Genomic DNA, 17,863 nt, shown 5'->3' with positions numbered 1-17,863 from the left:
AGTAATTTATTTGATCAAATACTAGAAATATCAGATGACCCCTTATTAATTCCAGGCGAAACCAAGGTTGAAAAACACTGGTGTAAACCAGAGGTGGAAAAAGTACTAGTCTTCAGTACTCAAGTAAAATAATAGATACTTTAATAAAAAAAATGACTGGTAAAAGTATTGAAGTTTCTCCCTTACTTGAGTAGAAGTAAAAAAAGTACATGCTACTAAATGTACTTAAGTAAAAAAGTGAAATAAATGTTCCTTTGATAATTAAATAGGGTTTTTAAACCAGAAAATTCCAATTTTTTTATTTTCTTAAGAACTTGTAAAATACTGGTACATGGAAACAAGTTAAAAATGTTACCTTTGAACACCTAATAAATACAATTTGTAAATAAAATAAAATTCTGCTTTTTGTTCGTATGGAACAATAATGCCTACACATTTGGTTTGTTACAGCTTTATAGAGGGGACTTTTCAAAGCATTGAATGAAGTTGTTGCTTTTTTACTCTGTTCATATTGTATTTTAGAGCAACCGTGTGGCCAGAGATCACGCACTGACAGATGGTGACACTGAGCAGCTGAGACAGCTCAGTAACAGGGACCCTCTGTCAGAAATCACTGAGCAGGAAAAAGACTTCCTCTGGCGACAAAGGTAAGACAGGAAATATCTCATTCACCTAAACTACTACACTTGACGTATAATATCATATGTCCATACAAGTATTTACAGAGTGTATTATGAAGGATAAATGAGTTCGTATCAAACAGTGATGGAGCAAAAAAAAAACCCTTTGTTTTCTTATCAGGCATTACTGCATGAACTTCCCTGAGATACTTCCTAAGATCCTACTTGCTGTTAAATGGAACTCCCGAGATGAAGTAGCACAGGTACTCACATCATGTCCATCATGATTTATTTTGACTGAACATTTTTAATAGCTTTTCTCTATCACCGTCATTAAAAAAAAAATCTATCAATATAAAGTAAAGCTTGATATACTGATATATCCTACTGAAGTAGAAGTACTGTTACTTAATTGGAATCTTACTTAAGTACAAGTACAAGTAAGCCATACATAAAATTCTCAAGTAACAAGTTCTGATGAACTACAGCCGGACCCGCGGAATGTCTCCGCGCCAAATAGCACGTACCACGTTCCCGAGCATTCAGTCAAATGGCTTGGTTCCACCGAGTAAAACAATTCAAATTGTGCAACGTAAAATCATAATCTACAATGAATTGCCTTTGAAACAATATATCACACAACTACGTATGTTTCAATAAATTTAGAACCTACCGGAAAAGGAGTTTAGCCCCATTTTTTTATTGGTATGTGCCAATGATTTGGTACCACCAACCATCGTAATATTGATAATATATATTTCTTTTGGGGCCCCTTGGGGCCACCTTAGCCCCGAATCAAAAATTGGGCTCGATGCGAGGTCAATGCGTACACATTCATAGATTATACCTACCAAATTTCAGCCCAGTCCGTTCACAAATAACAGAGGAGTAGCGATTTTAACGAGTGTACACAACAAGAAGAACAAGAAGAAGAAGAACAAAGTGAGTGGCGTTTTGAATCTGGTACACCGGCTCAATTAAATAGTATTCAAAGTAAAAGTTACTAGTTACTTTCTCCACCACGTTTATTTTTGGTAATAAATCTTGCCACAGTTCCCTTGCATACAGTAAACATCTCATGTATAAACTTATAAAGTAAGAGACCATATCAACCACATTTAAAACTTTGTTAAAAATAAAATAATGCCAATTAAATAAATTCAAAATAAAATCAATTCCCAGGCTGAAATAACCAGCATTCAATGCTGTTTTGGCGCGGTGCATGACACGTATTCTGGTTTGTTGGGTTTGATGTGATGTATTTGATTGTTGTCTGGTCATTTAATTTTTTGTAGTTTCACATTGTCCTTTGATAATTTCAAAACAAAAAAATATTAATTTTCTCAGTAACGGTTGCGTGTAGAAGTATAACAAATTACTTTACTCCTTTTAAAACATACGTACATAAAAACAACTCAATTATAGTAAGTATTAAGTAAACAGTGAGTACTTGTAATCCATTGCTTTCACCGCTCGGTAGAGCTCAGTCTTTAAGGTTTTTTTTTTTCCTGTTTATTTAAGAGCAAAATGCACAAGATAATTAGATGTCTGATCTTGACAGTGCCTATATGTGTTAATTCTTCTCTCCTTGAATGTTGGCACTTGTGTTTCTCAGATGTACTGCTTGTTAAAAGAGTGGCCATCGATTCGTCCAGAACAGGCCATGGAGTTGCTGGACTGCAACTATCCCGACCCTATGGTCAGGCACTTTGCTGTACGCTGCCTTGACAAGTACCTGGCTGATGATAAGCTGTCTCAGTACCTAATCCAGCTTGTACAGGTAAATTAAACAAGGATAACAACAACTTAAACAGAGATTAAGATCTTATGTATTCTGAAAAAGGAACAAAGATAATCCGTCATTTATAGCAGCTGTAAACCTGTAAAAACTTTGACCAATGAAAAAAGATGGTTCGTTTTTTATTAACCAACCACGTCTCCCTATTGTTCTGAAACCTTCGTGTGCACGAGCCCACACTCAAAGCGCGTAATCGGTGTCACGTTTTTTTAACATATATAATAACAAAGTTTAGTGTTTACTTAACGCTGAATGAGACATGAGATGACGTAGTTTCTACACAATACAAGCGATGAACTTAGGTCCTCTATTAGAGCACTGGCACTCGTGAGTGAGGGGCGTGGCTTTAGAGGGAGCAGAGAGGGGAGGGGGCGGGTAAAATCGCAGCGTTCGGAGGATGCTACTTTCAACATTATGTTGTTTTCGAAAATTACCTACCCTGCCTTTAACTCGAAGCATTAGAATCTCACATTTGAGCTGTGAAGTTCTTTTAACAGCCTCTGTGTGTCTTTGACAATCCTTGCTTTTGTCCCTGTTTTTAACTGCTTCTTTGTTATGTCTCAGTCTGTATTTAAGCCTCATATTACCCTCGGGGTCAATTTGATCCCATTCAATGTTTATCATTCAAAAAACAATTGTTTTCATTACAATTGATTAAGCATAAAATTATCATAATGATATGTTTTTTTAATGTGCTGAAGACATATTGCACGCATTGGTTTTTTTTGTGTTTTAGCTGTGTAAAACGTGTCTGCCTGTGTGTGTGACACGTGTGACCTGCTTTCATCCCCACACCTGCAGGTGCAGAGTTGATACATGGGCATTGGTTGTGTGTGTGTGTGTGTGTGTGTGTGCGACCTACTACTCACACCTGCTAAAGTAGAACTTATATTTCATGTTTCGCAAATGGGTGAATTTTTAAACAATGTAAAACCCCTCATACAAAAAACACACAAAAAAATAACTCTGCTACTGCCGTTCTGAAGCCCGGATAACAAAAGAGGATGAGTGAGTGAAACTTAATTGTGAATAACCCCAAATATGTTACAAAAAAGGAGATACAAATAAGTAAATAAATATGTTTATAGAGGGTCATGAATGTGCACCTCAAATTAAAAAAGATTTTGGAGGAAAGATTTTCAAGATACACTAACACTAAAACTGAAAGTTTGACCTGATGGTGGCGCTGCATGAAAGATCATATCATCACCACAACCAATGGGGTTCAATGTTGTCTGTAAATTTGGGAAGATTTTGGATGAAAGCTTTTCAAGATAAATTAATTCTAATTTAAAAGTTTGTCCTGACGGTGGCACTAGAGAACAGGTCAAAGTTTCATTATCAAGGGATTATTTATGTATTCAACAAATAAAAAGTGTCTTGGGGTCAATCTGAATTATTTTCAGAAAATTGTTGACCAAGGGTGAAATGTGTTAGTCATATTTGAGGATAAATAGAAAGGTTAAGTGGATGTTGTCGAGCAGCAGTTCTCAAACTTTCAGTTCCCTTTTCTGTTCAAGGTGCTAAAATACGAGCAGTATCTTGACAACCCTTTGGCCCGTTTTCTGCTCAAAAAGGCCCTGACCAATCAGAGAATAGGGCACTTTTTCTTCTGGCATCTCAAGTGAGTCGACTTTTGTCTCGATTTGTTTTTTGTCTTGTGTGTTACTTAACTCCCTCTCCCACTTTTCCTCACAGGTCCGAAATGCACAATAAAACGGTGAGCCAGAGGTTTGGGCTACTGTTGGAGGCTTACTGCAGGGCTTGTGGGATGTACCTGAAACACCTGAGCAGGCAGGTGGAGGCCATGGAGAAGCTCATCAACCTCACAGACATTCTCAAACAGGAGAAGAAGGATGAGACTCAGAAGGTAAACAACACTTTGTTAGGCCTTTAAAGGTTCTATATCATGCAAATCAACTTTTTTCATCTTTTAACCTTGTTACAATGTTAATTCCTTATCAAAAACACCCCCAAAGTATTATTGGGCTTCCTTCCTGCATCTCTGAGAAACTCTCAATAACCCTGCTCTCTGAGCTGCTTCTCTGCCCTCTTCTGAAAAACGAGCGGTTCAAATGCTAGTGATGTCATTAGCATTCTGAACCGCCCCCTCCAGGAAGTGCCTGCTGCCGGTGCCACGCCTCCACGGTGAACACTGCAGTGTAGGCACCCAGGGAGCATTCATCGTATCGCCTTTGACTTGATCTGATGTGTTTGTGACCCAATGTGACGCAACGTTTGAGGTGATAAACAAATGATTATCACCTTAAATGCACTATTGCTGTATTTGATAAAGATGAGGAGGAGAAGAAAGTGAATTAGCAGCTTCAAACTCCGGTGAGTGTGTGAAGCGGCTGACTGCTGCTGGATGAACACACGGAGACGGACTCACACAATAGCCGCTTAAATATCCATGTGTTTTACTGTAGTGTGCAGTTTTTTGGCTGAAAACAATGACAACAGTGTGTGAATAGCAAGAGAAAATTACTTTCATATCATGTAGGAGCCTCGCAGGCAAGTCAGTGTATAGACACGCCCACTCATGAATATGCATAAGCAGGCAGCAAACAGCCCGTTGGTCAGAAAGTCACTTTTTAGAGGCTAAAACCCTGGAAAACATCCGAATTTGGGAAAATAAACCTCAAATACTATGATTTTGGGGTTCTTTGAACAAATGAAGTCGGGTGAAAAATGCTTGATATGGGACCTTTAAAAAGGAATCCTCAGCACGTTTGTCACATCGTTGTCGTGCTTGTGTCCTTCGTGGAGGTCCAGATGCGGTTTCTCGTGGACCAGATGAAGAGACCAGACTACATGGATGCCCTGCAAAACTTCACATCTCCTCTCAACCCTGCACACCAGCTGGGAAACCTCAGGTGAGAAACCTCGGAGAATGATGGAAAGTGGATTAAAGTGTCCTTACTTTACTAATGTTAAAGAAATGAATTGTACCTTTTCTTGGCTTATGCTACAAGACAAAATACAATACGACGACTATTATTTTTAAAGAAATTAATCCTGAGCGCTAAGCCAGCTTCATTGTTGAAAATATTAGATGTAAAGTTTAAACCAAACACACTTACATTCTTCGAGGTGTGCTTCTAGTCATGATTTGGTCATTAATCGGCCTAAAACAAAATTTCCGCAAAAGTCTGTCTCGTTTAGATAATCTCAACTATAGAATAAACTGCCTAAAAAAACTGAGAAACTCAACAAATTTGATGTATATAAAAAAAAACAGTAAAAACCCTGTTGTGCATGTACAGACATGTATTGTTCTATTACCGTTTTTGTATTTGTATTTTTTTCAGTTTTGGCTTTTGTACATTTGGTGTAAATATTTTGCTGCTTTTAATTAGGGACCCCAGGTAGATTAGCGACCACTACGGTGGAAGCTAATGGGGATCCCAATAAACAACAATTTCTTTGTTTTCATTGCTGTATTTGCTATTGTAGTTTTAACCTGTAAAGTGTCTTTGAGTTTCTTGGAAAGTGCTTTTAAATAAAACGTATTATTATTATTACTACTAATAATTTAAACAATAAAAATGACTGTGGTTAAAAACCTGTATTTATTGTGTTTCATGCACAGGTTTGATGAGTGCAGGATCATGTCATCTGCAAAGAGGCCGCTGTGGTTAAACTGGGAAAATCCCGACATCATGTCCGAGCTGCTCTTTCAGAACAACGAGATCATTTTCAAAAATGGAGATGGTATGAGATTAGCCTGCATGTGTCTGTTAAACCCTTCTTTAATGTTTTTTCTCTAATAAGGAAGTATAAACGACACTGAGAAATCAAAGAGAAGGTTTTTACATCTTTTTAAAGACAAATATCAAATGATTTGAGCAGAATCACAGGGTTCTGTCACTACAGAACTAACATACAGAGACTATCACAATCACACATCCTCTCAATTTATAGACAATTGACCTAAAGTGTTTGGATTTGCAATGATAAAGACAATTTTAATGCCATCCGGTTTTTTCAGTAAAGGAGGTTCTCAGCCTACTTTTAACTTTGTTTTCTTTTATTTGCTTCTACATAATTGTTTCTTTTGTTTCTTTTTCTTCATTGTTTTCATATAAAGAGCTTTTCTCTCACCTGCTTGCTCATGGACAACTGGTAGCTCGGGGGCCACATGCGGCCCTTAGTCTAATTTTCAGCAGCCCCATCATAAATGTACAAAATGACAAAACTACACAAAACAATTGGCAAACATATACTAAAACAGAACACAGTACAAAACCGATTTAAACATAAATGACTTCAAAAACATACAAAATTACAGAACACATAATTGAAATACACAAAATTAAAAAAAAATACATTAAAAGGCTCCAAAATACTTGCAAATTACAGGAAAATACACAAAAGCACAAGTACACTAACAGCTACAATAATATCAGAAAAATCTATAAAAACATTTATTTTTTTTTAAATACACAAAATGACTAAAATAACAAATACATACTAAATGCCAAGAAAAACACACAAAACAACAGAAATAAGGACAATACCATTTGTTCTTTCTTGTGTTGATGCTCAGATTGTTCATTACTAAATGCTGACCTGAATGTCAATCACAGTTTTGTGACCTCCAATGTGATAAAAGTTGCTCATTTCTGGTTTAAGTCATCAAAGTGAACTAATATCAGTTTTTAAGTCTTGTATTTACACACATATATCTGGAAATAATAAACTACTGTGTGTGTTTTTGTGTTATAGATCTACGACAGGACATGTTGACGTTGCAGATTATTAAAATCATGGAGAACATTTGGCAGAATCAGGGCCTGGATCTTCGGTATCTGCACCCTTTCTCCATTTTCATCAGTGTCTTTTCATTTTTCGACACTTGAATCTTTTCTTGTCTTAACACACGGGGTCGTGCGTCTATGTTTGTGTGTCTGTAGCATGCTGCCCTACGGCTGCCTGTCACTGGGAGACTGCGTTGGTCTCATCGAAGTGGTTCGCAGCTCTCACACAATCATGCAGATTCAGTGCAAAGGAGGCTTGAAAGGAGCGCTGCAGTTCAACTCCAACACTCTGCATCAGTGGCTCAAGGACAAGAACAAGGGAGAGATGTGCGTTCCTACCTCCACTTATATCTGTAGTTATAGAGGAAGATTAGCGTTATCTACGTCTCTGAGAAGATGTTCACTTTTAAACTTTATTTAATGTTTCATGCTCTGCTTGTTTGTGTTTGTGTTTGTGTAGGTACGACATGGCTGTAGATCTGTTCACGAGATCCTGCGCTGGCTACTGCGTAGCTACATTTATCCTCGGGATTGGAGACAGACACAACAGCAACATCATGGTCAAAGATGACGGACAGGTGGGTGAAGTGCACAGTGGTCTTATGCCAGCCCAGCAAGTCCAGTATCAAATTAATCCAGGGCTTTTCAAAGTGCGTGGTGCATCCCCCTGGTGGGGAAAGGAGGTACGACAGGTGGACTGCAACAAAAAGGACATTTTCAATTTTATGCCAATGTTCTTAAATGCTTTTCTTCATTGACAATAAATATTATGAAAACAAAACAAAACCCTACACACAAGGAAAGTGATTAAGTCTAAAAAAGTAGCAGAAATCAAGAGTTTTAAATTATTATACTGCATTAGATGAACCAGGAACAAAATGTAACATTGAACTGAAGTGCATAAATAAAGATTTACATCTGCATGTGAAGAAGGGCGAAAAAATAAACAAACTTTCAATAGCTGACTTAAAAAATGTATTTCCTTTTTTTTATTTTCCTTATGGCACAAATTTTAAACACTTTGTTTTGTTATTTTTTACATTTTTGACTACTGCACTTTTTCATTTGTTTTTTATGCAGGTAATTGGTTTATTTTAGTTTTTGAGTTTTGATTTATTATGAAACATGATGCTACATGTTCCCTGTTAGTTAATTTCATACATGCACTGAATTTCATTTTTTTTTTTCCTTAACTTTCTGACACAGATTTTAATGAATGTTTAGTTATTTCCTATATTTTTGACTACTGCATGCTTACATTTGTTTGTTTTTTTTATACAGGTAATTCATTTTTGATTCATTATCAAATATGATGTTACTTGTTACCCGTTATTTCAATAAATTTGAAAATATGTCATTTGTCAGGATTATTTGGGGGACAATGGTGGGGCTGGAAAGTTCATCTCAATACTCAAAAAAGTTTGAGAACCACTGAATTAATCAGACGCAAATTTAGACTGTTTAAAAAGTTAGCTCATCTACTGCAGCTCATTTATTCATTTCCCTTTTGGAAAGATACATTATTTTGTTAGTTTTCCATAAAATGTCTATAAAACATAATTAATTTACTTGACGTTTAAAGTCAATACTGGCTAATACTGGAGGATTCAAGTCGTCTTTTCAGCACCTGCTTATCCTGACAGTATTACAGGTTTGACTCGTCTTCTCTCTGTTCCGTTCAGTTGTTTCACATCGACTTTGGTCATTTCCTGGATCACAAAAAGAAAAAGTTTGGCTACAAGCGAGAGCGGGTTCCCTTCGTGCTGACCCAAGACTTCCTCATCGTCATCAGCAAGGGATCCCCAGAGTGTGCCAAGACCAAAGAGTTTGAGAGGTGCTGTTTTTTTGCTAAATATTTTTCATGGTCATGAGCCCAAATTTCAAACAAACTCCTAAGGTTTATAAAGAAATACCAATTTAATGGAACCAGAGAAACACAATAAATAGCTCATATTGAATGAATAAGAACATTTTATTTTATGGGATTTTTTTAAAATCTCATTTAAGAATTACAATGCAATAATTGGGAAATATTTGATGATTTAACTTATCAAAAGTGTGCCTGATGTAACGTATCTGTACATAAAAAAGTGCAAGTGGTTTGTGATTAAGCACATGATTACACTTTATTATTATTCACCTTTAGGCCAATCATCTAGTTACTAATTCATGTCAGAAATGTGTCATTTATATCAACTTGTTGCCTCAAACACATGTATTTATCCTTCTATATGTGGGCATCACAATATGATAATATATTTGATAATATTGACCGGTATATAATATACACAATATTTATTACAATATGATAATAGTTAGCATGGATTTTCTTTCGTACATACTGCAGCTTTAAAATGGAAAAGTCTACACTACTCTTGGAACGATAAAACCAGTTGGAGTTAAGTGAATGGCATAACCAGATTTGATCCACAAAACAACGACGACAACAAATAATAATAATAAGTTTAATTATTAATTAGTTTTTTAATCACTTTTACATGGAGCAGCTTCAGTGTTACAATTTCTTGTTAATCCCACCCATTATTTAAAACAAGACATCAGATTTCCACGACTCAGGACTGATCTTCTTTCGTACCGACATTTAAATGATGTTGAAACACAGATTTTGTTTGATTACTTCACTTGTTCTTTGCATTAATGACGCACTAACCTTCCTCCAGGTTCCAGGAAATGTGCTACAAAGCTTACCTGGCCATCCGGCAGCACGCCAACCTCTTCATCAACCTGTTCTCTATGATGCTGGGCTCCGGCATGCCAGAGCTGCAGTCCTTTGATGACATCGCTTACATCAGAAAGACTTTAGCACTGGAGAAAAGTGAACAGGTGAGTGGGCCCTAATTCTCATCACATTGATTTATTTCCCGCGAGAATTAACCTCCAGCCCGGGACAATACGTCCGGTTTTACCCGGACATGTCCCGACGTATTTTATAAATGGATGAAAATGACCGGGTTTCCCAGGGACCCTGAACGCATCTTGGGAACACTTTCATTTAAATTACAGTAACTCTGCTAATATTTGCTCTTTCAGAGAAATTCCACCAGTTTCTGAAATATAAGGAGTTGCTTTTTACAGCCAATATGGTTCATTTCAGTAAGTTTACTCACACGTCATGGAATCATTAAAGACGCTGCTTTGTTTTGATGAAGAGCGAAGCAGAGAGAAGAGAGAGACTAAAAGAGACCAAATACCGGGGGATTTAATTTCAACAGGAAAACCCTCCGCAATGATAAAACATCAATGGACGGTTCAGAGAGGAATTAGAAAACAAAGGAGGAATGGGAAAAACTTATTGTATAGGAAGTTAAAGTCATAGTTATTTATTGAAGTGTATATTAATGATTATTTACTGTTACTACAGCCTTGAGGGTTTTGTTATAGTTTTAAGTTGTACGAGGAGATGCTTCTCATTGTTTCAATGATTGAGAGATTTTAAGAAGTAAAATACAGTAAAAGACAAGATAAAAACAAAGAAAATACCCCAGCAACACACAAAACTACTACAAAAATGAACAAAACGACAACAGCAATACACAAAATTACAGAAAATGACAACAAAAGTAAACATAAAGAGAAGAAAAACACGAAAACTGACTTTTTCATGGACAGATGCAATGTTTTCAGATTTTTTTTAAGTCTGTTAAAAAGAGAGAAATGTATTTTGAAACCTCATTGACAACAACTTATTATCTTCTATATTGTATTTTGCCATTACAACTAAGGTAGATTAAAGAAAACACTCAGTGTGCCGAGTTCGGCCCAAGTGTGACTCTTTTTTTGGTAATCAAAATATGATCACCCTACTCATGAAAGTCTTCTTCTTAGTTCCATTTTTGTTTTTGTTTGTTTGTTTATTTGGGGCGGGGGGTCTTGTTTTTATTTATTCTCATTTTCCATCTCTACAATGACAATGTGATTATTAAATACTATTGCAGGAGTGGAAAAGCGGTTTTGTATGTGTGGTATAGGGCGACCGTGGCTCAGGTGGTAGAGGGTCGTCTTCTGATCGAGAGGTTGGGGGTTCGATCCCAGTACCTGACTATGTGTCGAAGTGTCCTTGGGCAAGACACTGAACCCTAAGTTGCTCCCAGTGGTCGACTAGTGCCTTGCATGGCAGTCCTGTCCCACTGGTGTGTGAATGTGAGAGTGATTGGGTGAATGAGCTGATATGTAAAGCGCTTTGAGACTGCTTCAGTGTGGTGATAAAGCGCTATATAAATCAAGTCCATTTACCATTTATTGTTGTATTTGTCAAAAAAATGTGTGGTCATAACCTGACCATATTTAAATAACCTTGCGTTTGCTAAAACAACATTCTTGTCATGCTTATTCTTTTCCAGGAAGCTTTGGATTACTTTATGAAGCAGATGAACGATGCTCACCATGGAGGATGGACTACTAAGATGGACTGGATATTCCACACAATTCGACAGCATGCACTAAACTGATCCTTGCACACCGTCACAAAACAACCAGTCTTGGCGTTCCAAGGAATGTCCCGTCTAACAGCCGACAGCTAACTGTTAGCGTTTGGCTTTTTCTTCTTCTTCTTCTTCTTAAATGACGCTCCTGTTTGCATTTTCCGATGAAGCCGTCGCAGTATTTTTGCTCTCTCCTCATGTCAGGGTCGATGTGAAAGCGTTTTTCTTCAGATGTGGCTCGTATTCGTTTGTGTCTACTGATTCCTCCGTGCCTCTTTTTCGCCCTCAAAAAACCCCCCAAGACTCGTTCTACTACTCCTGAAGGAAAAAAACCAGCAGTGTGAAGAAAACGGAGCTCCTGAGTTATAAATGTAGCCACAACGTCCAGTAAGTCCATCTTGCTGCTCTTCTGTTTTGCACTGCTGCTCTAGCCTAGCCTAGCCTAGCCTAGCCTAGCCTAGCTGCTCTGAAACCTTTTAGGAAGTATTTGCATTATTTACCATGGTTTTAGGAAAAGGGTTGACTCCAATATCGCAGATGTTTGGAAGCTTCTATGATGTCTTCCACCGTCTTCGTGGTGATGTTGCCCCTCTGAGATTATTTTGTGTCAACATTTACTATGTTTTTTAACTCTGTGGAGATTGTTTAATGTGGAGAAATGAGATCCACAGTCATGAACTGCATTCAAGTCTCCCACAGCCTCCATGTCCTGCTTCTCCACCTCCAGGAACGACAGGGATGCAACTTTAGACTCTTCAGGGTGATGATGCCTCTCCATCAAAAGCAGCACTTTGAAATACCACAGTAATATTCAACTTTAATGTGACTTTTAATTTCTCAATGCGTGTGGTTTAGTTTAGATAAATATAGGAAGGGGAAAAAAAATCACCTTTTAATTTAATTGTTTAGTTTGACCTCATCAGTGATTTATTTGTTTCTCGTGTAGCTCAATAGAACTCATTTGTTTGGTGTTGCAAAACTAAACACAGACGTGTAGCTAGGGCTGGGCAATATATCGATACAGTTTCTCACACGTGATATACAGTTAGACAATGTGATTTATATCAATATAGTTTGATTTTAAAGCTTATTTTGTACTAAAATAATAGATGTAGGAGTCACTTCTTTCCAAGAGCGTCACATCTGTCCAAAACAGTCTACGCTGTAGAACTCACTCACACGTGCTGTCCCGCAAAAGTGGCGCGACATCTTTATATTGTCATTGCCATTTTTATTTATTAAAATAAATAAATAAATATGATACTGATTTTACAGCCTTAAACATTTGATGCGATATCAGCATGAATTGTACCTACTTTTATGACTTATTTTGTATTGTGGAATGCTGGAAAAGTTTTTAATCGTGATATTACTAAAACATTATTAACCAATGGATTACAGACATTTTATCCTAAAACTTAATAATATTCTACAATTGAATAAAATAAATACAAATGTTTTCTTGTAGATTCAATTAATTATTATTTTTTACTTTTTTACTGATTTCAAACCAATATTCATATTAATAACGGATTGGGACACCCTTAGTTGGTTCATATTGCCCAGCCCTACATACGCATACCACACATTTAAAACTAAGTGACAAAACAGGATCTGAGAAAAGAACTATAGGATGACAGTATGCGGTGAAAAAATATGAGCACTTTAGGAAATTATGGATTTAAACTGTCTCTGGGCTGTAGTAATAGAATATTTAAGGAAAAAATATATACATTGAAGATTAAAGTAAATTATTTAATCAAAGGAATTGAGGAATCTTCTCAGCACTGTGTCTTTTATCATTATTTTTTAAACTTTTCCACCTTTAACTAAACTGTCAGTATTTAATTTTGTGAAGCCATTTTTTATACATATATATTTTTTCATATGCAGTTGTTTTTGTTGTCGTTTTAAATTCAGCGTCAAATGACTCAGATTTGTATTATAAATCAACACAAACTCTAGTCATTCATCACATATTTAATCCATAGAAGCAGCACGATTTAACCAATGCCTTTATCAGTTTCTGGTTCATACCCACTTTTTATAAACGGAAGAAGAAGAATAATCACTAGTTTTTTGAGGAAGAACAATCAAATAAACCATTTTATGATAATCCTATAAAGGTGTCACTTCAAAAGAAGAGATTCTCTTTTTTTTCTATGTTTTCACACGTCACCATCTTTGTATCTGCCACTACACTACGTCGTGCACCGTCCTGCTTTATTCTTCCTGCTCCCACCGTTTTTTTCCCAAAGCTGCCAAATCAGGCTGGAAAATGTGCTGCTGCTATTGCGTGTAAAGCAGTCGAGCATTTTAATGACAGCTGGGAAAAAAAGTTGGTTATGCACTAAAAAAAACAAAAAAAAACTCCTAGTTCTCAATGCCTTTTTTGTCCCGAAGGACCCTGTAAGAAACAAACTAGCCTAGTATGCATGTATCCTCCTGTGTGTGAGTGTGTGACGTACACGCCATATGTATGTACACTTACTGTGATGACCTTTTCTATGATGTGACAAACCTGTAGTCCTTTAATATCCTCGCTCGTGTATCATCTGAAACCGTGTGTGTGTGTGTGGGTGGGAATCTGTGCAGGTCGCAGTGCTTCATTTTCATTGGCCGGCTCCGATGAAAACACCAACATGTGTGAAACACTAAAGGATTGTATCTTTCAATGCTTTGTAAACCTTTGTTGCTCCATCCACTGGTTGGTTTGTGTTGACAAACCAGAAAAATGTTTGATTTGCATCATTTGTAAAGATGTTTTTTAAATATATATATATATATAAGTGAATAGTTTTTACTTGAACAGCCATCAGTGTTAATTTTGCCGACTAAAAATCGCCGTAATTTTTGTCGATGACATTTTTTCAAGTGACAACTAGACAAGGGCTGCGTTCCAAATCACATACTAACGTACTACTCATACTACGTCTGACGTCAAAATGAGTATGTAGTGCATTCACATTAGTATGGAAAATTTGAGTATGCGGGAAATACCCTGATGTAAACTATGTCGGGACATTTTTTAAGTGTGCACGGTGGGCACACTACTCACACTCAACCGACCCAAGATGCATTGCGAGCAGAACGTAAAATCATCCTGGAACCAGCTTCAAGCTACAAATCAAACATCCCCTTTTCAAAACAAAAGCATCTCATCCTGTTTTCCATTAATTTTTTTTAACGTTTTTGTAAATAGGGTTCTTGTTTTGTAGTTAATCGGAAATTTTGTCAGTAGCACAATCACAAAAAATAACCAAAATGTCGGCATGAAATGTGTTTTGTGAGAGTTTTATGGATCAAATGAGCACATGTTGATATTCTTCTTTGTCACTTTCTCACTTAAAATGTTTTCAGAACTTTCAAAGATGGAGAATCAACAGAGATATTTAGCCTCAGTGTGCTTCAGGTTTTTAACATTGTAGATTCCAAATGCATCTTGGGAAAGTGAATTATACTTCAGCGGGAACGGTCATCATCCTAATCATACTAATAGTATATACTAGACAGTATATACTCATTGACTATGTAGTGTGTAGTACGTTGGTATGCCATTTCGAACACAGTCTATGACTAATTGAAAAGAAATGCTTGTTGACAAAATTGTTATCAAAATATATTTATATTTTTGTCCACTAATTAAAAACTGAACAATAATTTTGTCACATGGGACGAAATCCATCAAAATCAAAATTTTGCAGTCAAAATTAACACTGACGGCCATAATTTAAACGTGTGCCGCGCTGTACGTGAGCAACGCTTCAACTTTGTCATCATCAGCTTGTTTTCATGCCAGTTTTGAATGTAAGTGCTGCCACAGTCGTGCGTTTCACAATGAAGAAAGAAATGTTTCTCCTACAAAGATCAGGGTCTCTAAACACATTATTGCACTGTTGATGTTTTTTTTTTTAATTTAAACTGAAGGTTTTATTTGTTTCATGGCTCATTAATGACAGGATATTATGAATTTTATTGTATGTTGTTGCCAAACCGCCCATATGTGAATTGACTTGTTGTTTTTTGGGTTTTTTTTTTTTTTTTTTTTTTTACATTATACGGAATGTAATCTAGTTACAGTAGTTTAGTATCAGTGTAAACTGTCTTTAATGTTAAATTAAAGTTTTTACCAGAGTTATGACTAAAACAATCTTCTTATTTTGATCATTTTCCTTAAATTGGCTTCCTGGTTTAGAAATAGGGAAAACGTATTACCAAAATAAAGTAATTCAATTTACCTACGTCTCCTAAACATTAACGTTTGACAAACAAGTTTTGTCAATTTTGTTTTGTAATTAAAAGAGAAAATATTTCCCTTCAAAGTTCAAGAGGCTGTTTATAATTTTTAAGCCGCTTACTTTAACCGTGCTACCTAAAACAGGAAGTTGTGCCAATTAATAGTAGCTTAAGGCTAAAACTTACCAATTAGCTGTGCTTTCAAATTAAGGTGATGATTTCTTTTGACCAGATTTTTAGCAATATTTGTGATATTTACTTTTCTTGTAAAAATATGTCAATGTTAAATCTAAATCTAAATGTTAAATATTCAAAATAAATGTTACATATTGAAACTAACTGTTAAATCTAAATGTAAATGTTAAATATTAAAACTAAATGATACATTTAAATGTTACATTTAGATATAAATGCTAAATTTTAAATGTTCCTTTTAGATATAAATACTAAATATAAATGTTGGATAGTATGCTAAGGTTTCATTTATTCAGACAACTGTTCTTCAGGAAATCCACCTTGACCTCCTGACATGTTTCGACTGTCAACGTCTTCATCAGAGGAGTTCTACTGATCACCTTTGATTAGACCAAATTAATCTTGCTTGAACTAAATTTTAAATCTAAATGTCACGGGTGAAACTAAATATTTAGCTAACACGCAAATTCACCGGAAGTACCAAAATAAAAGCTCATGGATGGAATGATAGACGGAACAGATTCAGATTTAAGATTTATATTTAATAATTAGCATTTATATTTAACATGTATATTTAAATGTAACATTGAGAATAAATATTTAGATTTAACGTTGACATATTTTTATGAGAAAAGAACATCACCAATTTCACAAGTATTGCTGTAAATTTGGTCAAAAATTCACATACATTTTTTTAAACATGGTTTGTTGCTAAATTTTGAGATTTATTTTAGCATGCACAACTTTACAATCAGTGCCCCATTATCAAAATGGTCACCAGAGGAAAGAAACCTGAAGGATGTGTAGGTTTTAATGTGTTCTGTGACTGATGTGTTTCTATGCTGTCTGACCTAAACTCAGTACAAATGAATGTACAACGTGACATTGTTTCTCACTGCATGAGCGAGGGAGGGTGACCATCTATTCACTTACTCTTGATAAATCCACATTTTACTTTGTGCGTAATCTGTAGAATTGATGCCTTAATTTTACTCCTCGTCGTATTTTGGAAAATCTCCTCCAACCCGAGCGTGCCCTCAGATATCTTTTTTAATTAAATAATGATTACAGTATTTTTAGTTTGGCCTCACTAGACTGAGTGAAGGTTTGTAGCCTGATCAAAGGCTGTTTCTGTGAGAATGTACAAATAAATTTGTTAAGAGTCACATGTCTGTTTGCTCTTGCTTTCTGAAGCTCACTTTATAGTAGTTTCATTAAAAACTGAAGTTACTGTTTTGATGCACGGCTTGAGTCGTAATAATGAACCATGAGTGTCAAACTCATTTTAATTGAGGGGCAAATTAAAATATGGCTATATTATTTCCCAAATAGGCCAGATTTGAAAACTCCTATCAACAATCTGGGCAACCTTTTATGGGGCGCCACTTGTAAAGTTGCGCATGCTAAAATAAACAGTAACTTTTTGCAACGTTTAGCAATAAACCATGTTTGGAAACGTGTGTGAATTTTATTATGTTACTTTTGACCAGATTTACAGCAATATTTGTGAAATGTGTTACATTTTCTTGTGAAAACATGTCAATGCTAAATGTAAATGTTAAATCTAAGTCTAAATGTTAATATGAATGTAGATTTAACATTTGCATTATATTTTTCCGAGAAAAAAAATCACAAATTTCACAAATTTTTGCTGTAAATCTGGTCAAAAGCAATGTTAAAAAAAGTGCATTTTATGAAAGTAGTCTGTTGCTAAATGTTGCAAAACGTTGGTGTTTATTTTAGAATGCGCAACTTTACAATCGGCAAACTTTTTCAAATTTCCATTGTAACAATTCAATAAGTTGGTGTTTA

At 35.8% G+C, this 17,863-nt stretch overlaps 1 protein-coding gene across 2 annotated transcripts in view; it reads left to right on the top strand.

The window, feature by feature from the left end:
* Positions 1-13,990, top strand: part of LOC114461561 (phosphatidylinositol 4,5-bisphosphate 3-kinase catalytic subunit alpha isoform-like) — a 64,157-nt gene extending 50,167 nt beyond the window's left edge. For both annotated transcript variants that reach the window (XM_028443742.1, XM_028443741.1), the window contains 13 exons: positions 523-647; positions 802-883; positions 2,236-2,400; positions 3,939-4,042; positions 4,117-4,288; positions 5,188-5,294; positions 6,011-6,132; positions 7,147-7,225; positions 7,335-7,505; positions 7,639-7,756; positions 8,861-9,012; positions 9,860-10,022; positions 11,540-13,990. In XM_028443742.1, coding sequence (XP_028299543.1) covers positions 523-647; positions 802-883; positions 2,236-2,400; positions 3,939-4,042; positions 4,117-4,288; positions 5,188-5,294; positions 6,011-6,132; positions 7,147-7,225; positions 7,335-7,505; positions 7,639-7,756; positions 8,861-9,012; positions 9,860-10,022; positions 11,540-11,647 — 1,668 coding nt within the window. In that variant the 3' untranslated portion in view covers positions 11,648-13,990. The remainder of the gene's footprint in view (positions 1-522; positions 648-801; positions 884-2,235; positions 2,401-3,938; positions 4,043-4,116; positions 4,289-5,187; positions 5,295-6,010; positions 6,133-7,146; positions 7,226-7,334; positions 7,506-7,638; positions 7,757-8,860; positions 9,013-9,859; positions 10,023-11,539) is intronic.
* The last annotated feature ends 3,873 nt before the right edge of the window (positions 13,991-17,863 follow it).

The sequence above is a fragment of the Gouania willdenowi genome, chromosome 4 (genome assembly GCF_900634775.1).
Source record: "Gouania willdenowi chromosome 4, fGouWil2.1, whole genome shotgun sequence".
NCBI classification, from domain to species: Eukaryota; Metazoa; Chordata; class Actinopteri; order Blenniiformes; family Gobiesocidae; genus Gouania; species Gouania willdenowi.
This window is presented reverse-complemented; position numbering and strand designations above follow the sequence as displayed.